The sequence below is a fragment of the Cydia splendana genome, chromosome 11 (genome assembly GCF_910591565.1).
Source record: "Cydia splendana chromosome 11, ilCydSple1.2, whole genome shotgun sequence".
Lineage (NCBI taxonomy): Eukaryota > Metazoa > Arthropoda > Insecta > Lepidoptera > Tortricidae > Cydia > Cydia splendana.
Genome location: NC_085970.1, coordinates 10,853,198 through 10,879,663, shown reverse-complemented (window position 1 = coordinate 10,879,663; position 26,466 = coordinate 10,853,198). Strand labels below are relative to the sequence as shown.

Below are 26,466 nucleotides of genomic sequence, written 5' to 3'. Positions count from 1 at the left end.
TAAAATGGAAAGAACAAGGCATAGAAATTTGCAAAGCAGTCAACAAAGCAGTATATGCTTTACGAAACCTCTCAAAAATTGTAAGTAGAACAACCTTAATAAGTGCATATCATGGCCTCGTAGCATCCAAGTTGCGTTATGGGGTAATTTTTTGGGGTCACTCTAGTTATACAGAACATATTTTTATAGCGCAAAAAAAAATGCATTCGTGCAATACTTAACTTGAAATACAGGGAAAGTTGTGTTCCCGGTTTCAAATATTTAAAGCTCTTAACTTTTCCTTCGATTTACATCCTAGAAATAGCTCTATTTGTAAAAAGTAACCCTCAACTAATTGTACTCGCATCTCAAGGGCGCAGGCTGCCAGTGAGAACACAATATGAGCATAAGTTACGAGCGCCAAAAGGAAATACAGCCCTGTTCAATAAGAACATTCTTAAAATGGCTCCTATTATCTATAATAAGATACCAAGTGACATCCTAAAGCTAGATACAAAATATTTCAAAAAAAAGCTGACGGAACTACTACTACTATTACTAATTCGTAAATGTTATTACTCAATCAATGATTTCCTAAACGACAGATAATTGATATTGTAAATGGAATTCCTTTCCCATATAAATATTTTTCACATTTTTACTGTAATATCATTTCTTTAATAATATATTTTAATTTTATATACATTGCATATGTTATGACCTTATGACATCATACGATATAGATATATATTTTTTTTCAATAACTAGTATTTTGTATTGTTTGCAAGTTTGATTGTGATATTTGTAAGAATATTATTAATGTCAAAGTATGCACGCAGCATGTTATTATTTAGGTTAGGCATGACATTAAATTTGTACATCCGCATTTGTGGATAAAACATAGTGATCGAAATGTATTAAAAGTACCACCTGTATTTATTACCTATGTTATACAAATAAATTTCTGATTTCTGAACCTAACCTAACCCACTTTTCTAGTAGCATTTCTTTTCTGTAAGGGTCGCAGTTCAAACCTAACCTACCCCACTTTTCTAGTAAGATTTCGTTTCTGTATGGGTCAGTTCAAACCTAACCTAACCCACTTTTCTAGTAGCATTTGGTTTCTGTAAGAGTCGCAGTTCAAACTTAACCCACTTTTCTAGTAGCATTTCGTTTCTGTAAGGGTCGCAGTTCAAACCTAACCCACTTTTCTGATAGCATTTCTTTTCTGTAAGGGTCACAGTTCAAACCTAACCTAACCCACTTTTCTAGTAAGATTTCGTTTCTGTATGGGTCGCAGTTCAAACCTAACCTAACCCACTTTTCTAGTAGCATTTGGTTTCTGTAAGAGTCGCAGTTCAAACCTAACCTAACCCACTTTTCTAGTAGCATTTCGTTTCTGTAAGGGTCGCAGTTCAAACCTAACCTAACCCACTATTTTAGTAGCATTACTTTTCTGTAAGGGTCGCAGTTCAAACCTAACCTAACCCATTTTTCTAGTAGCATTTGGTTTCTGTAAGGATCGCACCTAATCAAACCTAACCTAACCCACTTTTCTGATAGCAGTTTGGTTCTGTAAGGGTCGCAGTTCAAACCTAACTTAACCCACTTTTCTAGTAGCATTTCGTTTCTGTATGGGTCGCAGTTCAAACCTAACCTAACCCACTTTTCTAGTAGCATTTCGTTTCTGTATGGGTTGCAGTTGAAACCTAACCTAACCCACTTTTCTGGTGGCATTTCGGTTCTGTGAGGATCGCAGCTCTAACCTAACCTAACCCAATTCATAGTAGCATTTCGTTTCTGTAAAGGTCGCAGTTCAAACCTAACCTAACCTACTTTTATAGTACCATTTCGTTTCTGTAAGGGTCGCAGTGCTAACCTAACCTAACCCACTTAACTGATCGCATTTTAACTTACTTTTCTAGTAGCATAACGAAATGTTACTAGAAAAGTAGGTTAGGTTAGGTATTAGGTATGCGGTGCAGGGTACGGGGCGAGCGGGGGTTGAGCGGGAGGAGCTAGTAATTTTGGCATCAGTTTACTTTATTTGGTAATATGTGTACATTTTTTGGTAATCATAGTGGTTTATTTAGGTGAAAATATCGCATTAATTTGGTTTTCAAGATTTGGTGATCATTAATGATTTTTGGTGGTCATTCAATATATTTGGTATTTGAATACAATTTGAAGGGCAGTCGTAATTAAAACGGTGGTACTTTTGTATTTTTTTTTAGGCCTTATTTTTTTGGTGTTCAGTAATTTTTTTTTGGTAAGCATGATTTTTTTATTTAGGGTACCAAAGTATTTTTGGTGGTCATTATATTTGTAGCCTATTATAAATAGGGATTTACCAGCCTTGTGTTACTAAACCTCCTAGCTTTTTTGCACGTTTAAATCACACTCGCTAGGCAATTTACTATTTCCTTTCCTGGCCTTTGTGGCAATGTTTCACATTATTAGGTCTGGTGTCGGAGGATCCTTGGAGAAAGGAATCTGCTAGAGAGTATACTCACTGTATCTTCTTTTATAAAGTTTTCTTTTGAAGAATAAATGAATAAATAAATTTAAAAAGACGCTTGTTACGTTTTACTTCTCTGTTCGTATCCGTCATCAAAATCGAATCAATGTGAAATTGGTCTTAACCGTTGTAATACGTTGTACATAATTGCAGACATCTGCTGAACCGCTGGCGTATGCTCCGCCGCCGCGTGTCACCGTTCGACGCTGTGCTAGCGCACCCCGAGCCGCCCGACACACCCGGTGAGTAGCGTGTTCGTCACACGTCACTCGCCCCTGCTGAACCGCCGCTAAAAAGTCACTTTCTGGCACAAAATGGATTTGCTTGTATTTTGTTATGCAATGCTTTTCAAATGGCTTTTCCTTCTTGTAAGAAAAATTGAGTCTTAAACTGTAAATTAATATTGCATTGTAATGACTTTTTTGCCATTTACTAACTTCGCTACTTTGACACTACTATTGTAGTGTCGAAGTAGCCATATTGCACCCATAAATCGCGAACGCTTTCAGTTCTTGATAAACGAATGTTTTCATTTTCAGCGAAAAACGTCGGAATCCGAGTACAGTCTTCGGAACACATTCGTAACACAGGAGAGATTCACCAGGAAGCTTTGACATCAACGCCGACTAGGTAAGTAAATATAAATTATTTTTCAATGAAACTAATAAGGGTTCCGTTTTTGCCATTTTGGCTACGATATTAATATTACATCTCGTTTTTTTTTGCATTAGAAGTAAGGGTTTAAACAATCTTGACGTGTCTTTTTATTGAAAAACACTTTTGAAAAATAATTGACGGTAAATATGTAATAAAGACTAATAATTATATAGCTAGGATATGTATTTATATTCTTTTTGATTTCATAAGTAGTACTATTTAATAAAAAAGCATTTTCAAAATAAACATGTCAAGATTATTTTCCGTTTTTCTAATGCTAAAAAAACGAGGAACGTTTAGGACTATGAGCTTTCACACACGAAGGTTTAATAATATATTTTTCACGCCACTGTTCGGAAATGTGGCAATAGATGGTCTAAAACCAAGCTGGAAAGTAGGCAATAGCTGTAGCACCTGAACCACCACTACTACAATGTTTCATTGTTATCATCATCTGTCATTGGTGACGGTTCGCTACAGCAATGAGTATCATTTAAAACATAAAAATCAATAAAAGGTCTTTTTTGGCGCAACTTTTTCCTTCAAAAATAAAATTAGGTTATTTATAGGACCAATTTCTTGTTTAAAAAAAAAGAAATGTCAAAACCATTCAGTTCATTTTTTTTAACAATTATCCATTCAGTTCACGCTTAAGGCGTTTTTTACTTTTGTAGCTGTTTGTGTTTTTTTTTTAGCAAAAAACGCTTCTAAGTTTAGAGTCGGTTTGAAGCAAATAACAGAAAAACGCCTCTTAAAAGTGATAAAAAAAGTAAAAAAGGCGGGATCTGAAAATACTTACTGAATTGGATAGTGTAAATTGTGTTTGACTAAAAAATACAAGAAACACGTATCTACATACGCTCGCTATAAAAATGAGTTCTTCTAGTGAAGAAAATTATATTCTTACGCTGACGCCTACCGAAATTCAAGAGATAGCACAGGCAGTGGCTAGTAATTTGCTACCAGAGAAATCGCGGGCTAGTACTTATAGTTATGCAAATGTTTTCTTATTTCCTCGCAGTAGTCGTGAAAAGCACTATGTAATGCCTCGGCCGGAAACGCTAAAGATGAACTCGTATTATTTGAGGGCCTCCACTAACGTGTCGGCCCTCAAACGACTCGTCCATCTTTTAGCGGTTTTCCGTCCTTTCCTACAATGTACTATTCCTCAAACATGCAATGAAATGTCGTCGCTACGGACGTTATAGTCCGGTAGCAATACCTTTTGAAGTTATAAGATTATTAATGTTGCTTATTTTTTACATATAGTTTCCAGACCACATACCAAACCTAATAATAATAATTTGTGTCATCCTAGGTATTTGCTTAGGTAGAAATTTAGGTATTTCTTTTTTTAAACAGCATTTGGTAAAAAAAATATTCGAGATGAAATTCTTTGTTTCCCTGTAAAAGCAAAGTGGCTTCCGACGTACACACGCATTTTGTGTCATTATTATCCACGGGTATAATGACATTTAATAAATACCTAATAGTGACCCTAAAATGCCTAAAATAAAATTATAGTCGGTAAGTGAAGTGTTGTACTTCACAGGATATTATAATATGTTATTCCATCAAATGTGTGTCAAATTCATCCACCGCTTTTATTTTTAATATTTTTTTTTCTTATAAACATCATGTATCTGCCACAAAAAAAAATTCATGTTATTAAGTTTACGTCTACATTATTATAATGCCACATCAAGACAACATTCATAATTTGGGTCATTTTCAACAACGGTTTTTTACTATTTGGCTAAATAAAACTTTGCATGAACGGCGTACGCGGAGAAGGCTTCCTACGCGGGTAAGGTGCTTGTTAGATGAATATTATGGCCCCTTTACTCGATGGGCCAACGCCGGCCACTCCAAGGGACGCAACCATGCGGTAGAATGAGATAGCAATATCACTTGCTCCCTCTAACGCATAAATGCGTCCCTTGGAGTGGCCGGCGTTGGCCCATCGTGTAGAAGAGCCATTACAGTGTATTTATTTCATTCGGAGGCATAATTACATTAAATCTTTTCATAGTGTGGGAGTAAGTATCTTGTAAGTAGGTATATTTAAAAATAAAATGTAGGCTCCTCATACTGACCAACATTCGTGACGTTCGCAATCAAAATGTAGCACTTTATCCTTGCCATAAGGACTCTCTGACAGGCTATTTGTATAAAGGTACAATAAAATTTCGTCTTTATGGTAAACGACAAAGTGGTCCCTACCTTTTGAATGAGAATGTCACATCAGCGACTTTTAAAAATAACTTATATTCGATATTTAGTACACTTTTTAAGATTATTTTAAGATGCAATGTATTGCTAATTTTGTGATGTATAAAGCGTGGCAAGCAACGTCAATTACAATGATGATGGTGTACATTGAATAGGTACAAGACTTCATAAATTAAAAAAAGTTATTGAAAAAAATATATGTTCGTTTGAGGAGCAGAATAATTGTTTTAATTATTTTGGTGATACGGCCTCCACCGGGTTGGTATAATCATGAGAAAAAATGTTGGCTTGCGATTATCGTTAGCCACGCCCCCCACAACATATCATGAATTGAATGCAATGAAAATATTTGCACTTACATGTGCAACTATAATATGTACCTTGTTGATACACAATACAAAGACTGATTTTATTAATTTTAGTAATATATATTATTACGATTATACGATACCTTTTGGTTCAATTGGCGTAAAGGACAAAATGCTACTTTTCAGGAGACGCGAAAAACTGATTTTTTTTAATGTTTATAATATATTTTTGTTGTTTATCGAGCAATGTTTTTGATGTGTATTGGAAAAGTACTCAAAATGTTAGTCTCTTTAACCTGTTTTCGCCTCTTTACACCCATGAAATTATTGATAATTTAGTGAATCTTGTTTATTAGGGGGTCGTAAGTTACGTTATCAGACTATTTTATACCACATTCGGGGTGTATTAGTTACCAGTCACGGTACACATTATGTTAACTCTTCTCAGCATAATTTACTGTTACGAAGCTTAAAAATGTATCAAACTGTAGTTGATTATGCCAGGTATATCCCGATTAGAGCTATAATTCATTTTTTTTTGATAATATAGTAATAATAAAGAAAACACAGGCATATTATTTCCGGTTGTTTTCATCTTGCTAACGGCGAGTACTTGCACAGACATAATCTCGTAGCCAGAATTATTCACCAGCAGCTTGCCTTGTCCGACCGCGAAGTTCTCAGCTGCGCCAGTTCTCGAAAATGGCCGTACCACGCTCTATTGGGATCGATCTATCATCACTGACAGAATTATTGTAGCCAATAAGCCTGAAATCGTGCTGATAGATCGATCGCAGCGCCGGGCCGTGCTCGTCGACGTCACCATCCCCCATGATGAGAATCTCGTGAAGGCCGAGAAGGACATGTCCAGTAAGTACCTCGACTTAGCTCATGAGATAACTGCCGTGTGGGATGTTGATTCTACGATGATTGTTCCTATAGTCGTGTTGGTGAATGGCCTCATAGCGAAGAGTCTCGACCAACACCTAGAGAGACTCTCGCTGGGTGGTTGGATCAAGGGTCAGATGCAGAAGGCAGTAATTTTGGACACGGCGCGTATAGTACGTCAGTTCCTCACTCTGCGGCCCTGACTACCGGCAGCTTGGACCCTGCCCCGCTGCCGGCGGCACCTTAGGTTAGGTTTTGATAATGTGTTTATATATTTTTTGTAATGATTTGTAAGTGTTTTTATATTGTACTTTTATACTCACATTGTAAAACCCTAACTTAAGACCTAAATTAAATAAAGAAGTAAACACAAATAATACAAAATAATTACATGCTCAAAAAGTACCTAATATTCGGGAATGAAGGTAAAGTAAATGTCCCACTGCCTTATAACAATCATAACATAACAGCTTTTAATCATAACAAGGGAAGTAATAGATCGCCTAGCGATGATTAGAATGAGCGTATTATTATCAAGCATTTGGACGTTTACTTAATTAACAAAAGACTATAATTCTATACAGTATGTTATAATAGGTAATAATTGGTTCACTATTTCAAGTGGTCTTATTTTAAAATACGGTTTGAAAATTCCTATTTAAGTAGTCATTTCTGTGTTATTTAGACCCCGTTACCTTTAGCTGCAATAATTTATAATTTCAAACGTTTAAAAATATTTTCTGTTAGAACGATTATGAAACAATGGAATAAATGAATGATTTTATAGGACATTCGCTACACAGATTGGCTTAGGGTCGGTTGCACCAAACTGTTCGTATCGTTAAAGAGTTCGCTAAATTTTTATGTATGGAAAGTTTCATAATAAAGCGCCGGGGCGCGCCGGCTGATGTTGATCAGTCTGTCAAATGTGGTTGGTGCAACTGGCACTTAGTCGATAAATAACGATATTATAGAATATAAGAAATTATATGTATAATATACTATAAGAAATTCCACTGCGAGTAAAACGATGATAGTTGTTGAAAAACACCGAGCTGAGGTTTTTAATTTGAAGAGCAAACATTACATTTTAGTAATAAAGGACCCATAAAACTATTTATTTATTAGGCATTCTAGACCTTTACGCCCATGAACAAAGATAACTGCCGAAAAAACTTTTAGCGTAAATGCTTTGAAAGCAAAAGCTAACAATATTTATATATTTGAAATGTGCTAATTGAGCTCTTTCAAACGATATACAACACGTCATCATTACTTATTTTTATTTTTTTGGTTCGTGACTTTATGACCTCTAGAGGGCGCAGTGTTCATTTTTTGTGACGTCATATAGCCTATAACCAGCGGACGATTAAGACGATTCGAATGACATACCGTTTATCAAATTATAATGAGTACTTTAGAAGTTATGAGCGAACAGATGAACATACATACATACCCACATACATACCGGTCAAAATCATAACCCTCCTTTTGCGTTGCCGTAGTCGGACGACAAAAGACATGTAAGTAAGTTACAACAATATTTATATTTAGCGGTAATCTTTACGATAATATCTATGAATTTCTAATGTATACCTGGTCATTTACGCCCCTTGTGATAAGCTGTTGTTGCAAGCTCATAGTGCAAAAATTGGGTGGTAAAGGCAACTTTTTAAGAGATATCGAAATTTTCAAAACTGTATATAACGACTACATTAGGCTCAAAGGGCGTAAGGGACAAAATTGCGAAAATGCAGTTATACTCAGTATTTTTTTCTCTTTCGAATAATATACAGTGAAACCTGGTTAAGTGGGACCTGGATAAGTGAGAAACCTCTATAGCTGGGACTCATGGTGCGGTCCCGGCACTTTAGCACTGAATTACCTCTGTTAGTGAGATAAAATGAACCTCTATAACTGAGATTAGTCGTTGTGATTTATAGTCAGATTTACCTCTATAATTGAGACAGAGAGTATATTTTACCTCTTTTACTGAGACTATATTTATTTTATAAGATTACATTTTCCTAATTGTTTTTTTAGAATTTTATAAGAATTGGCCTGTGTATCTGAGATAAAGTCAGTCTATGACCTCTCTAACTTGGACTCTATTGATCAGTTTCCGTATTCTTACTAAGTAACTCTGTCTATCCATAAATTCCGCATTTGCTTAATTGTGTCTAAAAGACTTCAAGTTTCATTTAGTTAGGTACTTTATGTAGTTAAAACTATCAAAACGAAAGCTGAAATCTTGATAAGTAACACGAATAAACACATTTTCAGTTAATAATTTTCTAAGAGGCAATGAAGTCCGTATCAAATCTAATTGAAAAAAAAAACTATCATTTGAAGATAAAATCATTCAAAATAAATTTAAAGAAATAATTAACAGACTTAAAAAATATTTAGGGACAAGGATTATTTTACCTTATTTATTTTTAAAGATAATTACAAAATACCTTATTAACCACCTCTATAACTGAAATCCATCCTCTATTCTCACCTCTATTAATGGGGCCCTCTGTAAATGAGACAGAAATTTATTTGTACCTGGCTAACTGAGAGCCTGGGTAAGTGGAATACCTCTTTAAGTGAGACAAATCTGCTCGTCCCTTGAAGTCTCACTTATCCAGGTTTCACTGTATTTAAAATCTCGATAACTTGAAAAAAATATCCGTTAAGCCCTATGAAAAATCAATGCTTGAACACAATTTTCCAACGCATTTGGCCGGATCTGCGAATTCAACTGCGTAACTCCCAACTTTGTGTGCGCCCTTTTGCATCGGAAATTTTATTAAATATGTGGTAATTTTTTGTACGTTACGCCTCTTTGCAGTAACTTTTTGAGTGCTAAATGTACGTTACGCCCACAACTAATGGATATTTATACGAGTGTTAGATAATTAAATGTAAGAGATACGGCTCCATACTATGTATAATTTCGGGTTTATAATTGTTCCTTTTTTGTGTTTAAGTGGGATGACCTTGTCAATTTTTTCATTAAGTAGGTACTTGCATTACCTGCTCATGTGCTCATTGCTTTATTTATAGGGTTACTAAATTTTGATAATTTAAACTGAACTAGTGGGTACTTTTTCATCAGTTTTAGGAAAATGATTAAACATGACTATATTCAAATAATAATTATGGCTAATACTATTAGTTTTGTTTGTGACTGGGTTATTGGTAATATTGATTATAATATTATTACTTTTTTGTTTAAACCCTAATTTACAGGATTAACCTTATGAAAGTTACTGTCTAGGTATAACGTTTGCTTTTAAATCCATAGAAGTACGTAAGCCTGGCCGTATGCCTTTTCTACTCTAATGTAATGTCATAAATATGCGATCATATTCATTAAGTTTTACTGAATAGACATACGAAATTTCAAAACTACTATTGTACCTAATAATATTTTAGTATGTAAAAGTAATATTTATAATCCAATTAACATTACAAACAGAAATAACGCGTAATACTTTCTATAGTAAAATTAATTTGTTACAAATTGTTGTAAGTATATCAATATACATAAATGGTGGGACAGCAGTGATTCTGTTGAAATAATATCATCATCATCATTTCGGCCTATATACGTCCCACTGCTGAGCACAGGCCTCCTCACATGCGCGAGAGGCCCCTCGCCCATGAAATAATATAAACAAATGAAAAAAAAACCATTGTTTTTGTGGCTAAGAAAACGACCTTTTCGACGTTTAAGTATCCAAATAACAAAAATGGGGAAAACTTAACAGTGAATACATCTCTATAATTTTTCGGAAAAAAAATGTAAATTATAGTACTTAGAAGTATAGTGTTATCTAAATGCAAGTTGACAATATTGCAACAAAATTGTTGGATTTACGCCAAATGGTACTAAAACAGTTAAATTTTTAGTACATTACGCCCTTTTTCTAATAAGATAAACAAACATGCTATTTTCGTAAATAAGCATTGTATTATAAGTTCAAGAAATCAGTTTAAAAGACCTCAAAAAGTTAGGAATAAGCCGCATACAGGCATCAGTTAATTCAAGCAAACAAAAAAGGTCTGATTTCGTTTCTCAAAACAAAACTGTTTGTTGGCTCTCCTGAAAAATTGCGTTTTGTCAGTTAAGCCCTTTGAGCCTACGGTAGTGGATATAACTCATTTTCGCCAAAACGTCCTTTACGCCAATTGAACCCAAAGGTAAATTATTATCCAAGAAGCTTGAACTATCAAAAGTGTTGGTAATTATTATTTAAGGTAAATAAATGTATTCAAAACATCAGAATAAACAGGCATTAAATAACCTCAATACGTGAAATTAATAATACCTATTATAAAAAAATGCTAAGAACAAAAAAATACATTAAAAAAATAATGTGCATTAATTTACGTTAAGTATGGAAAGACTGCTTTATGCTATTTATAAGGGAAAAAAAATTATACATGTTTATATTAAAATTTATTAGTCCATATAATTAAGACATATTGAAGTTAGACTTGATTAGATATTAGATATAGAAATAAAAATATTAATAACATTAATATAAATTAAGTTCAAGAAGTAATATTCATTTGGCGCACAGGTGAAGTAAACATGCGCTGCGTACGCAACGTGTGGTTTTTAGAGAGAGGCCCTTACCCGCCGCCACGCCAAGGTCGCGCCGCGCCCGCCGCGCCCGCCCCCCCCCTGCACGGCCCGCGTTGCCCGTTTTGAGCCACCCGCTAGCGTCGTATGAACGCAAACATTATTTTTGTATTATTTGTTTATGCAATGGATGAAACTGACACAAATTCATATTTCTTATTTATCCCTTTCCCTTTTAAATTAATAAGATGTGAACTCTAGTAACTTTAATATTCTTTTGTTATGGTAATAGCCTGTTAGAACAAAATTATCAAAAATCTTATGAAGCTATGCCTTGATAAGACACAAAAACATGTAATGTACATTTTGACACGATTAAATGCGATGTCAGCAATTTTTTTTTACTTTAATTATTTTTTGAGTCATTTTGAATAGTATGGCATAGTATCCGATTGCAATGGACGTAATTGACACAAACTATGTTTTCACATTAAAAAAACTATCCTAAATGCGATACAGTTACATGTTTTCTCTAGAATATTCTTTTCTTCAAAATAATACAAAATAAAAATAATTACCACAAATTGTTAAATTACTTAAAAAGCAAATAATATCTGTGACACAAAACAAAATGTAAGATTAACATCTTAAAACACTATTCGTAAGCGAAAAAATAATTGACTTTAATATTACTTTAAGTTAGGGCTCAAAATATAGCCAGCGCTACAGGACTATTATAACAGGCTTCGAAGTATCACGTTTAGAGCAGAGCAACTCGAAAGATCTGTAAAGGAATTTCATACAAAATTGAAGGCCTAGGCCGGGAAGTAATTTTTTTTTAATTTTAATGTAAACATGGCGTCTGTGTCCATGAACAGGCTATTTAAACAGCTGAATTATATATTTCTTTTTAGTGACTGAATGGTTATCGGACCAAAAATATCCGCGCCTGTTATCGTAGAAGGTTAGGATCCTATTGAAGTGGTATACGCGTGCCTCCGTGAGGGACAAAACATAGGCAATGCGACACTATGATTGGTCGAATTTATTTGTTGCCCACCATAACCCATACTAATTTAAGGTGAGGAATAAAAAAAATGTGAGACTGTGACAAGGACAAACAATAATAGCGCTTTCGCTGCTACTCCTACTGAAAGATAGATAAGACTATCCCGTTCGCTCATTTCCCCCACCCATCATGCCTTATCCAGTTAAAATACTAGATTCACGAACGTACTGATATTAAGAATACGAATCTGTATGATTCAATGTGTTGATGGATAAATTTAAAATTTTGTCTATACGTAAGTCACCAGAGACCATAGACATTGAAAATCCTCTGCATTTATTTTATTTATAGAAATTGAGATTCTTATTATCAGGTTGTGTATAATGGCCCTAATAGGGTCTACTCGAACACTACACACGCGAAATACGGACGACTTCCGTAAAAAAAAAAGACATCATGGCGGGATTGGAAGGAAAATTAAAAAACTTGTCGTGTAGCTATTTGTGGTTGATATTTATAAATAAATTTTTAAAATGAGTTTTGATGATAACAGTGACGAAGCAATGAATTGTACTCCTCCGGGATTGAGGGCGGAGGCAGAATTAGCAATTAATAACTTGTTGCCGCCAAAGTCGAAATACATGAATACATATAAAAAATTTATAAGCTGGAAGGCTGACAAAAATGCCCACGGTTTAAGCTATACAGCTTAAGCAGAATATTTACATAAAAGACCGTGTTAAGTTGGTTGACAGGCTATACCTACATAAATATTGTTTTTTTTACTGTTTTTTGTCTTCGGTTACCGCGATATTAAACTTGTTTATTTATGTTCTAGCAAATCAACAATTACAGATTTTTATAATTTTAATTTTTTTTGCGTAGGACGTAGCCGAAGTCTTTCATAACTTACTCGGGGTTGTCCGCAGATGGTCTAGAACGCAAAATGACTAGTGTGTTGTTTTGCCTAGATCGCAATTAGTCTACATCGCAAACGGTCTAGAACGCAAAATGCCCACATTATTTTTTCCGTTTTATCTCAACTTTATAGCGATGTCGACGGAGCCCCGCGGCTCCTATTCTGTGCTGTTTGGCCTTCGGCCATTTGAAGATACCTATATAACGAACCTAACCTACCTATGTAAAATGTGGTGATATAAAAAGTGGGCATTATGCGTTCTAGACCGTTTGCGATGTAGACTAATTGCGATGTAGGCAAAACAACACACTAGCCATTTTGCGTTGTAGACCATCTGCGGATAACCCCTTACTCGTCCGTACGAACTATGCGACACTGAAATCCCGTCAGTTGTAGCTGAGCTTTGTAATAAATTTGTTTTTTTGAGTGGTGTATTTCTTTATTTCATTGCATATGTTTGAGAAAAGCACTGCCTAGCCGTGAAAAGGCCTTGCTGGCTTCGTATCACTATCCGGCCTTCCTACGGTCGGCCGTCTATACCTACTCACCCGGCAAGCCCTTCTTTCCCGGCGTCTGCAGTAATGTACTAAAATTAAATATTCCATGAAAACCCTTCTGTTTCAGAGATATACGACCTACAGTTGATACAGCAACGGAATCGCCAAAACCAAGGGAAAAAAGCCCCCGGTCCGTCCTGAAGGAAGCTAAAGAGAAATTGAAAACGTTAGTCATTTCATAGCACTCTGCAATATACCTATCTGACGGAGTTTTGTTCGTAACCAATATAACATGTTATCTATCATATTATGTTATATACAATTAAATTATTAAACTGTGCATTCTGTACAACATGACTTAATCGCGTATTTAAGTTTTAAGATTTACATCCGACGTTTCGAGGACGGCGTTGTCCCCGTGGTCTCGGAGAAGACTGGCTAAAGTTGACTAGTGTGCAAAACGTTCAAACTGATAAACAAGTTTAGCCAGTCTTTTCCGAAACCACGGGGACAACGCCGTCCTCGAAACGTCGGAGGTAAATCTTAAAACTTAAATACGCGATTAAGTTCCGTTGTACAGTTTAATAATGTGTAAAAATCGTGAAAGTTTAAATCAGTGTTAAGCCGGGTATCCATTAGGCAACTTTTGTTAATAAACACTGTTTATAAACAGTGTTGCACGATGTTTCATCACCTCTGTAAACATGTTTATAAACAAGGATGATGAAATATTGTTGCATAAACATATTGCTGTGTTCCCCACTCTAGGTGAGAGCAAGACGAAACATTCAGTGTATAAACGTTTATAAACAGATGTCATCGAGTGTGGACGTGTGTGACGCAAGTTTAGAAACATGGAAATAGGACTACCTCCTCGGGCGACATCCTAGCAACAACTAAACTAGTGTGGACTGCTAAGTTTCAGAAACGGTGTTTACGGCAAACTTGTTGCAAAACATGGTGATCAAATTCATAAACAGTTTATTAACAAATGTTGCCTAATGAATACCCGGCTTTATACAATTAAATTGTTATTTTTATATAACGACCCGCCCATAATGCTGGTTGTCAATGTCACTGTGTGAGTTTGCCAGCAATATAATTTATGCGCGTGCAATAGATATAGTAACAGTCGGGTTAATTTACGAAAATCTATCTGGAAAGCGTCTCTTTACTTTCTTTTCGTCAGCGTGACCCGAGCGTCGGCCTCGCGCGAGAAGAGTCCGAGCGCGGTGCTGCGCGAGGCCAAGCGCCGGCTCCGCAAGCTGGAGATCGAGGCCGAGGCCGTCGAGCGCTCCTACATGGAGTTCCGTCACCGCCGGGACCAAGACCCTCAACGGGATGATCGTACGTTTACATTGTACCTAAGCTGATACCCCTTTACTTGCACCGCCAACATGCCAACTTGAACGCCACCACCAAAAGTCACCAAATCAAAACATTTAACCTTTTCGACGACGTGTCAAACACAAAATCTGTCACGCGGACGCCACGAAGTGTCAAAACTGAAATTGAACTTTATGCATATGCACGTAGGTCTATGTTGCTCTGTGGTCTGTGACCGATTAATCAGTCTTTGGCGTTGAACCTGCGGTGCGGATACATCGGTCATTGGCGTCCAAAAGGTTAATTACGTTGACGTATTATTTCCAATTTTTACGTATATTTGTCAACAATCCCACTGTAATGCTACTCAAATTGATTCCAGTATCGCCTTGCATACCAACCACGGCAAGCAAATTGTCGACGCATCACAGGGAAGAGGCACCCGAACCCAGATCACAACTGAATACGACAGATTCAGTGCATTTAGACATAGAGAAATACCTCAAGAAGTACCAAATCAATCTCGACTTAGGACAAGACCACTTTAAAAACAAAAATACCGCCGCCAAACTAAAGAATCCAGTGCCGGAAGCTTATTCCGAAATTAATAGGAAATTTAAACCCATTCCTAAACAAGACTACTTAGAAAAACCAATTTTAGAATTTAGAAAATTATACTACTCTAACCCAGAACGGGTACATCACAATCAAATATCTCTGGACAGTGATGAGCCCTTATGTAGAAGCAGAGAGAGTGATGCAGAGGCTCAAAAAGAACAATGTTCGGATATGAGAATAGAGAAAGACAATACAAGAAAAGAGCTAGAGATACTTAAGCAAAGTATAACCAGAAACTACGATTTGCAAGATCTGCCAACGAAAGACACTGTTGACATATCGAACGAGGAAAAGATAGCCGATAATCTTTTGTTAGTAGAAGTAGAAAATGTTAGTGAGGTGAAAGAGATAAATGTTGAAGATCAAGCAGACATGGTAGTAGTTATAGAAAGCTCGGTGGATTCCAAGGAAGTGGTGTCAGAGCGAGATGATATCGCAGAACCATCGTCCAAAATGACCATAGTCATCAGTCCAAAGCATACAAAGGAAAATAATAGAACTCCATCGGTGCAAGAAAACATTATTACAGCGAAAGAATATTACGCAGCGAGCGGCGAAAATTATTCTCCAGAGAATATACAAATAGCATTACGAAATGAACCTGACTCTGAACTACAGATACCGGCTCATAATTCCGTTTTTGAGACTATAGAAGTGGTGGAGGATTATACCGATGACTTTTCGGACGATGTGGACAATTATAAGGCGGATGATAACTCCCCTATATCCCTCCCGAAAACATCCGAAGATGAAAACTTTTGGGATTAGTATCTACAAATGAAACAAATCTCATCATAGTCATAATTTATTTTTCTAATGTTTATTGTGAATTAAACATATAATATAAAACATACATATTATTTTACATCTCTTTTATATAAAAGTACAAACATTCGTAAACATATTTCTTAGTGAACATTCCACTCGCATTTTGGCATTTAAACAGGACAGCACAAATTAAATCAAAACTATAAATGCTAACGCAGTGAATAATTTTTATTGTCTTATTACGAAATGCAATCTAGAAACATAAAATAAAACCTAAAAATATCATCAATACAGACTCCTAATCGTGAGATTTTTAAAATAACTAACATTATGCTGCCATTTACTGCAATGTCTTCGGGCAAAGATTAATTTCATGTCTTTCTAATATAAGGATCAAAAGAAACAGCATTCAAAAATCTTTGCCCTAAATGACCCAAAAGTGCCTTCAACAAACGACATAGAACACAGAGTGTGCAATCTTAAGAACTAAGTGACGTCATAAGTGTCATAACTCACACTGTATTTAATTAATCATACTTGGCTAATTTTGAACACACATTGGATCACACCTTGTTGTTTATTGAACGATTATGTTCAAACTATTTGAAAGTTATTCATTATTTCACATGTGCATTCATTATGGACATTCTAATTTTAGCCGTGCACTATTTTAAATCCATTGAATGGATTTTCTATGGCTAGTGGTGTCAATATTTTATATTTCGCACCGATTTCAGATAACACGTTTATCACGAATTTTTATACTAATATTATGTCAGACAATTATGGGAGCTCTAAGCATTTCAACATTTAGGACATGTCTTTACAAAATATTTTAAGACGTGTCATGAACGTTTATTAAATTGAATCACTCCTTTAAACATTTATTTATTTTTCACCTCAGCAGCTCGAACAAGGGTACTTTGCTTCTTAAAAACAGTGAGCAAAATGCGATTTTGCTCACTGAGTCATTTTGTCTCACTCAGTGAGCAAAATCGCATTTTGCTCACTGATTGTGGGTCACTAAGTGAGCAAAATGCGATTTTGCTCACTGAGTGAAGCAAAATGACATTCAAGTGACCTTTATGGTCATTTCAACATGCGGGGTCTAATACAAGTTCGATATACTTGGGTTCTATTATCTCTGTCCCTCTAGATATGTTCTCACTGCTTAGGGTGAAAAATTTTGTGTACTACACGAGATCAAAGTTATTTACATCTCGTGCGCTTTTGAATCCCTTACTACGCTCAAGATTCTAAATTAGATTCACTCGCTACGCTCGTGAATCTATTATAGAATCTTTCGCTTGCACGGGACTCAATATAAGCACTCGAAGAAATATCAAACTTTGATCTCTTGTTGTACAAATAACTATAGTAACATTGCAACAGGAATTAATACAATCTGCAAAAGTAACGATATATTGAAGCAACTTTGTATGTCAATTATGTAAATCGATAATCCTAATGATGTTCGGGAAAAGTGTGATTTCGTTGTTTAGTGAAACTAAGTACGCTCAGATCAATACATATACATATAGGCACAGTCGCCATCATATCGGAGCGATCAAGGTGCTCAAAAATATCTGAACACGCAGTCTAACGCTCTGGCAATAGAGGCGTGTTCTGATATTTGTGAGCACCCTGGCCGCTCAGATATATCTGATAGCGACTGTACACTACCTTGTTTTTACCTCAGATAGTTAAATTACAGTTCAATTATCCAACTTTTCTGTCATTATTAAGCCCTTGCTACACGGTCGCCGACAAGCCCCCAGACCGCGTGGCCTTGGTCCGTCCCGGACAGTGTAGACAGTTGTTTCCAACAAAATTTGACCAAAACTGACCAAGGACAGACCAAGGTCAGACGGTTAGAAGGCTTGCCGGCGACCGTTTAGCAAGGGCTTTATTTTTTGATAGTAAATCGGCCAATCTAACTGTCATTTTACTATTTGAAATAAAAAACACAGCTTACGCTAAAAATATATAATCTACATACAATTACAATATAACATTGTCATTCCAGTAGGTACACTCGTTAACTGTCCATCGGTAATAAGGTTTACGGACTGTCAGTTAACAGTGTTGGCGATAGTACTATGTAAATTTACAAGAAATAAAATAATGTTTACCTCTCCAAACAATCAACTGACTTAAGGGCATTTATATTTATTAACAAAACTGCATTTATTCGTGACTTTACAGCTTGGCAAAAAAGAGTAGAAATTGAAAAGTGGCAACACTGTAGTGTCGTCCCGTTTTCTTATATAAATTGGTTTGAAAGGGACGACACTACAGTGTTGCCACTTTTTAATTTCTACTCTTTTTTGCCAAGCTATATATTGTTTTAGTATTAGGTCACGTAAAATTTAAATAAAAGGATTAAGGGAGAGGCAATAGACGTACAGTTATAGTGCATAATTATTTTCCATCGTGTTTTCACGGAAACTTACGAACGTGTCTTGCTATTTCAGTCAATCTCGGCACAAAAAGTACTGAGGTTGACTGAAGAAGCATGACAAATACGAACGTTTCCGAGAAAATACGATGGAAAACGAATAAAACAATTATGCGCTACATCTAGATCGCACAATTCGTGAAGAGTTATTTACAAATGTAAGCGGTTTATCCACTCCTAACAATCTATATTTTAAGCACCATTATTAATTTGCAAACATTTAACACATTCATTGCCAACTAGGCAAACAAGACATCCGCGCCAGGTCACAACAATTTCGTCATATAAAGCTGTAGTACTACGATCCCGACTATCGGGTCGTCCGGCCTGGGAACGAAATCATAAAATACCCGATAGTCGGGTTATCGGCACTGAATGTGTTAAGCTGCTTTTTTACTGGAGCTAAAATTAACTATTTTAACTTGTAAGTGGGAAATGTGCATAATGATAGGTCAAATGAAGTAGCCTTAAAAAGCCAATAGTCATCTAAATTTCAAATGATTAAAAATTATAGGTAATCAAAGTATAAAATAGAAATATTCTGAAAATCATCCGAATCAAAATTAATAACTTAGCAATTTTAATATCAATTATGGTAACCGAAAATAGTAGCATTGCTGTGGTCAGAATTTTGTTTTCCGAAATTATTTTCATAGCAGTACCCTTTTTCAGGGCAAAAATTGTTGTAGTATCAAGTCTACGTTTTTCGTTCTTATCCCTCAACTTCCATCGTCGCGAATCGCCTCGGCGGACAAGTTACTTCAGCCCCCCACCGTTGCGATACCACACACAATTTCATACTAAATATATATCGAGATTACGGGACGTTTCGAATCGTCGAGTCCAGTACGGCTACCACCAGTTTTGACATTGACATAACGCTCACGTTTACGTAACTTACTTTCTATGCATCTCGCTCGTACTCGCATATGCGAGCAATAGTGCAAGCGATATGTACAGAAAGTAAATTACGTAGACGTGAGCGTTATGTCAATGTAAAAACTGATGGTAGAGGCTCAGCAGTCAAACGTTATTAATAGTAGAAGCCCTAGAAGCGGTACAGTCTAGAAAAAATCGTTTCTCGAATTTGACTGTCGACTGGACTGGTCATCTACATACAAGTTATAACCTAAAAATGCCAAATGTCGCAAAATTGTATTGAATTGACATCTATCATCGTACCCTTCCAGTTTGAAGAATATTATAGTAGTCCCTGTACGGCGCGTAATAGGGACCGTGCGCGTTGGAGGGTCTGCCATCTTGTGGCCTGAATCGGAATCATATGTGCACATGTACTTTGCCAAAGCAAGTGCTACCATCTACCGTTCTCGTCGGTACGTTTCCTTGTGCATAGTAGGTTCTGCCATCTTGTGGGCTACATCGGAAGCATAAACGACACATTTACGCCTCGCGCCAAAAATCTGACGGCTCCTATGCTGCCCCCTATAGTTCATGCACGGGGCCTATACGGGATATTACGCGGTAGTTTAAGTAGTCTAAAATTGACGTTTGACAATTCAATTACCACAAAACATCCGTCCGTACAGCATTATCTTTTTCAGCTGTCATACTGTTTCCAGAGACTACCTACACATTTTATACAATCAATGAAACTGATTACTGATGTGCCGTAAAAGCTTTCCAAAATTACTAAATTTCCACTGGGAAAAGTTTCGGAAACTTCTCATATTTTAGTGTAGGAATCGAAATTTCCATTTGTTTCCTGTACAATTTCCGAGAATTTTCCAACTTTATGGAAATTCCGCAACTTGGGTGGTCACTTGTCCAATTACTTCACATCGCATTTTGCTTAGTGAGAGAGTAAGACGCAATGCACACTGGACCAAGATATTGCACAGGTGGAATACCAACTATAGGAACGTCCAGCGCGATGTGGAGGCTTGTCATCAGTGATGTTAGCTGGGGGATGGCGGTGGTGGTGGCGGTGGCGGTCAGAAGCCGAAGCTGACGTTGTGGCCGAGGTTCTTGGTGGCCAGCGCCGAGCGCGGCGAGTTGGGGCCCGTCACTCGCAGCCAGTTTGATACCTGGAAATATATAAAAAATAGTTATTTTCTCAAAAATGGACGGCAAAGTCGACTTTGCCGTTTAAAAAAAAGGTCGCGAAGCGCGTAGTTTATGGTCAGTCAAAAATTAAAACGTTAAAAACATTGCAGTCTCGATTTTGGGACTGCAATGTTGCATACAAATTCCATTATTTGTCGAGTTCCAAACTTTTTAAAAGTTGAAATGGCCATATCAAATGAAGGCACAGGCCCATTAAACAGCCAAACGGATGATTAGTACCGCGACTATTTAGCTGTCTCAAATAGGTTGACGTATTTTCGGCAGAAAAATACACTTCTATTTTTTTATAAAAAAAATAAAAAGGCGGCAAAGCTAATTTTTTCAATTGTTTCTACTTTTTTCTGTGAAAATATATACGTAAGAACGTTGCTTTTGTAAAATATTCCTATTATATTTATATTTCTTGCACCATTTTTGAGAAAAGCACTATATATGACTCGGCTGGAAGGCTACTTGCTGGCTTCGGATTCAATTAAACGGACTCCCAAGGTCGTCCGTTTAAAACGAATCCTCAGCCTGCAAGTAGCTACTTCCGAGCCTCGACAATAATGTACTATTTTCTACTAGTCGACTGTAATTCTTGAATTAAGATTTCTTATACCAAACTGCAATTGGGTATTTTTAATGTATGGGCTGCCAACTCAACTATAATATTCATATCGATATAGTTTAGTCAACTATAATGAAATTGACCAATCACAGCTCGCCGCGATCAAGAGGACGAAACAAAACCATAGCTCAAATTAATTATTTTAGGTTGTATAGTAGAAACAATTGGTTCATAAGTCAGAAACGCGCATGTGACACCCTAAATATAGCAACATCCATAGACTACGAAAACCACTTAGTGTTGCTTGTTAGTCTCCATAGGCTACGGTGGCCAAAATCGAGAAAACAACTGTCTAAAAATTGAATTTAGCGCGGAGCAAGTCGTTGACCAGCCCGCCGTAGTGCGCGGGGCGCGGCGGCCGGGTCGCGTACCAGTATGTAGGTATCGCGGCTGTTCGCGAATCTTAGCTGTATACTTTTGGTTTGGTTTGTTTGTATGATTCTACTAGTTTAAAGTATTATTTTTGTTGACTAGTAGAAAAAGTATTGTATACAATAGTGATATAATCAAGCTTTTCAATCTCGTACCTTACTTAGGCAACTCAGCAAGCTTCGTTGCCTAAACACGGTACTCGACTGAAAAACTCTCTATTATATCACGATTGTATAAAATTAAATTTTTTAACAGCTGGGGCATTTCACGTCAAGCGGGCAGCGAAAAAAGGGTAACGATCCGGATTTTGTTTATAACTGGGTTAATTGAACATGTATGTGATCTAAAAAAAATGGCATCTTTACTTTTTTTATTTATTGCTTGGTTACGATTATATACGACTTTAAAAAAAATACAAAATCTGAGTAATGGATTTTTCAAATGTCGTGGATGCAAATCATCAAATGCATTTTAAAATAACTTAATGGTGTTTTATATAGAATAATAATGGTATTTCTTGAAAATGAAAAAAAAAGTTATTTTTTTTTTTCATATAGTAAACTGGAAGTTTATATTTAAAAAAAATTTTTTTCTAACTTCGCATTTTTTCATTTTTTTTATTTTAGTATAAAAATGTAGTTTATAACCTGGAAATGTTATGTAAAAAAAATTATAGTTGTATCTTGAAATTCGTAGAAGACATGTGATCAAAGTATGAAGGTACTGCGCTAGGTTACGCGTCTCTCCGTACGGAAATGTTGCTTAATATGGCAGTCTAAATGGCAAACATAGGCAAACACTGCAATATGTTATAAGTATTTTAATGAAAAACACTTCTTGTTTACTTTTGTGATACGAAAATAAAATGAGAAGCAATATTTTATCTCCATGTACATGCTGACTGTACATAATTAAATAAACAAATCTCTTATTAAATAATTGGTACCAGTAAGTTATCACCTCATATCGACGTTATATGCTAGAAAGAGATAGATAGTGACGCTATGCAAGCGTCATTCGATATTTGAATTTCCGTTACCTCTTAGTGTCACTTAGGCCGCTACCGCGTTGTGTTCTGTTTTCTGCAATTAGTCGTATTATTAGTCGCAATAATATTCAATATTTGAATACTATGAATTATTACGGTGATCGATGTTATAATCCTTTTAAATTAACATCTCACCCGAGAACTAAAATTGTGAGAAAAATTTCTACAAGTTTAGCTGAGAAGTGGGGATTGTCAGCATTTGTTTACGTGTGCACGTCCTGCAGAATACGACTTTCTAAGGAAATATCGCCGGAAAACAATCCCGATATTGTGCAGTCGCAGTCGTCTCAAGGTAGCCAGATATCAACTGATTGTTCACAGCACCAAGAAAGTGATTCATTTGTTCCGGAAGACGAATGTCGTAAAACTGTTTCTACTCAAACAGACATAGCTATAGCAGATGAGGAAATTCTGTGTCAGCTGAAACAGAAATACAGTGAGCCGTCTACATCTGCGTCTAAGAAAATGCTAATACTTACTATTGCTCCAAAGTCTTGGAGTGAAAGCAAACTCGCAGAAGAATTTGGGACATCGCGACGACAAGCTAAAAAGGCTAAGGAACTTGTGGATCAATTTGGCGTTTTGGCATCACCCAATTCCCGTAGTGGCCGTAAGCTACCGGTCGAAACAGAAGAGTTAGTCAGAGCATTTTATCTTCGTGAAGATATTAGCAGAGTTATGCCTGGAAAAAAAGATTTTGTATCTGTCAAAACGCACAACGGCAGAACACACTTGCAGAAACAACTTTTGATGTGCAACATTAATGAGTTGTATCAACAGTTTAAAAATGAGTATCCTGACATTAAGGTAGGCTTAACTAAGTTTTACACACTCAGGCCGAAACAGTGTGTCCTTGCTGGCGATTCCGGAACCCACGTTGTGTGTGTGTGTACATATCACCAGAATGTTAAACTTATGCTCAATGGAGGAAATATAGATTCACTTACTGCAGAAACCAACATCCACCTTGCTTGTTATAAAGAGTGCCTGCGAAGAATGATGTGCCCTAACCCTACGTCTAAATGTCACTTGATGACATCTAAATCATCCCCAACTGAACGTTGTAACGATTGTCCTGGATTGGATGCGATTCGGGATCACTTAAAAAATGTTTTTGATGACAATAACATCACAAACATATGAACAATGGATGGGAACGGACCGCTTTTCGATAGTCACCCAAGTGCTTCCCGCAGATGACTTTGTGGATAGCTTTTGTAATGCTTTAGATATCCTAAAACCACATGCATATATCGCTGAACAACAAGCACTCTTTTTTAAACAGCTAAAAGAGACAATATCTGAAGGTGAAATCTTAGTCCAATGCGATTTTGCCGAAAATTACAGTTTCGTTATACAAGATTCCGCACAGTCCTTTCATTGGAATAATGATCAGTCAACGCTGCTAACATCGGTATTTTACTACAAAGACCAGAATAAATTACAACACGGAAGCATTGTAATGATATCCGATGATCTAAAGCACGATACAGCTTCATTTTACGCATTTCAGAAAATATTTCACACACATCTCTCAGAAAAAAATATTGCAGTGACAAAAATTATGTATAGCACCGATGGAGCCTCACAACATTTTAAAAACAGATTTAACTTTGTTAATATACATTGTTATAAAGATGACTTTGGCATTGAAGCAGAAATTCATTTTCATGCAACTTCACATGGAAAGGGGCCTTGCGATGGTCTTGGCGGGAACCTGAAAAGACTAGCAACTCGTGCAAGCCTTCAAATGCCAACAAACAGAGCAATAACTACACCTGTGCGTTTATATGAATGGGCGAGAACATCGTTAAAGGAAACAGCAGTATATTATTGTGCCAAGGAAGATATACAGCAACACAGACTGTTCTTGCAACCACGATTTGACAGGGCTATCACCATTCCTGGAACGAAAAAATACCACGCTTTTCTACCGACACCTGAGGGTATAACTATAAAACGGACCAGTTTTACCACAGACTCTAAAGTAGTTAAAATAACCAAATAAATAAAAGATTTTATTACATGCTACTCTCTTGTTTTACTTATTCCAAGTGCCCAATGAAAAAACATAAAAAATATAGAAGTATTATACTTAATTTTAATAATATCGTAATAGTAATAGCCGTTTTGCATACTTATAAACCATATGTTACACTTGATATCACCGCACTACGAAACAACTCAGGAAAACGTGCCGTGACTACCGTGCAGCACCATAGTTTTTTGATCAGTTTCTTTTACGAATTTCAAGATACAACTATAATTTTTTTTACATAACATTTCCAGGTTATAAACTACATTTTTATGCTAAAATAAAAAAAATAAAAAAATGCGAAGTTAGAAAAAAAAAAAATTTTTATATATACTTCCAGTTTACTATATGAAAAAAAAATTAAATTTAACTTTTTTTTTCATTTTCAAGAAATAACATTATTATTCTATATAAAACACCATTAAGTTATTTTAAAATGCATTTGATGATTTGCATCCACGACATTTGAAAAATCCATTACTCAGATTTTGTATTTTTTTTAAAGTCGTATATAATCGTAACCAAGCAATAAATAAAAAAAGTAAAGATGCCATTTTTTTTAGATCACATACATGTTCAATTAACCCAGTTATAAACAAAATCCGGATCGTTACCCTTTTTTCGCTGCCCGCTTGACGTGAAATGCCCCAGCTTCCTAGGGAGGCACACGATGACTTTTTGCAGTAGCGATACAGACGCGAAACAATATCGATGCAGGCGGTGGTTGGGCGTGGAGCAGCGCTCGCGCGGCCGCGGCGTGGTCGTGTGCCGCAGTGGGCTGCAGTAGGAGGTAGTCCACACTAACCTGTAGCGGCACGGAGCGGTCCTGATACGCTTCTGGTGCGAGCTGCAGGCGGTGGTTGGGCGTGGAGCAGCGCTCGCGCGGCCGCGGCGTGGTCGTGTGCCGCAGTGGGCTGCAGTAGGAGGTAGTCCACACTAACCTGTAGCGGCACGGCGCGGTCCTGATACGCTTCTGGTGCGAGCTGCAGGCGGTGGTTGGGCGTGGAGCAGCGCTCGCGCGGCCGCGGCGTGGTCGTGTGCCGCAGTGGGCTGCAGTAGGAGGTAGTCCACATTAACCTGTAGCGGCACGGAGCGGTCCTGATACGCTTCTGGTGCGAGCTGCAGGCGGTGGTTGGGCGTGGAGCAGCGCTCGCGCGGCCGCGGCGTGGTCGTGTGCCGCAGTGGGCTGCAGTAGGAGGTAGTCCACACTAACCTGTAGCGGCACGGCGCGGTCCTGATACGCTTCTGGTGCGAGCTGCAGGCGGTGGTTGGGCGTGGAGCAGCGCTCGCGCGGCCGCGGCGTGGTCGTGTGCCGCAGTGGGCTGCAGTAGGAGGTAGTCCACACTAACCTGTAGCGGCACGGAGCGGTCCTGATACGCTTCTGGTGCGAGCTGCAGGCGGTGGTTGGGCGTGGAGCAGCGCTCGCGCGGCCGCGGCGTGGTCGTGTGCCGCAGTGGGCTGCAGTAGGAGGTAGTCCACACTAACCTGTAGCGGCACGGCGCGGTCCTGATACGCTTCTGGTGCGAGCTGCAGGCGGTGGTTGGGCGTGGAGCAGCGCTCGCG

The 26,466-nt window shown here is 37.1% G+C and overlaps 2 protein-coding genes across 2 annotated transcripts in view; one reads left to right on the top strand and one right to left on the bottom strand.

Annotated features, from left to right (window-relative positions):
• LOC134795125 (uncharacterized) overlaps positions 1–16,984 on the top strand; it is a 53,425-nt gene extending 36,441 nt beyond the window's left edge. Inside the window, exons 14-18 of the mRNA XM_063766958.1 lie at positions 2,651–2,739; positions 3,037–3,127; positions 13,711–13,809; positions 14,773–14,930; positions 15,292–16,984. Of these exons, the coding sequence (XP_063623028.1) occupies positions 2,651–2,739; positions 3,037–3,127; positions 13,711–13,809; positions 14,773–14,930; positions 15,292–16,295 (1,441 nt within the window). The 3' untranslated portion in view covers positions 16,296–16,984. The remainder of the gene's footprint in view (positions 1–2,650; positions 2,740–3,036; positions 3,128–13,710; positions 13,810–14,772; positions 14,931–15,291) is intronic.
• The window catches only part of LOC134794886 (ankyrin repeat and LEM domain-containing protein 2), a 203,447-nt gene that overhangs the window by 154,346 nt on the left and 22,635 nt on the right, over positions 1–26,466 (bottom strand). The window lies entirely within an intron of this gene.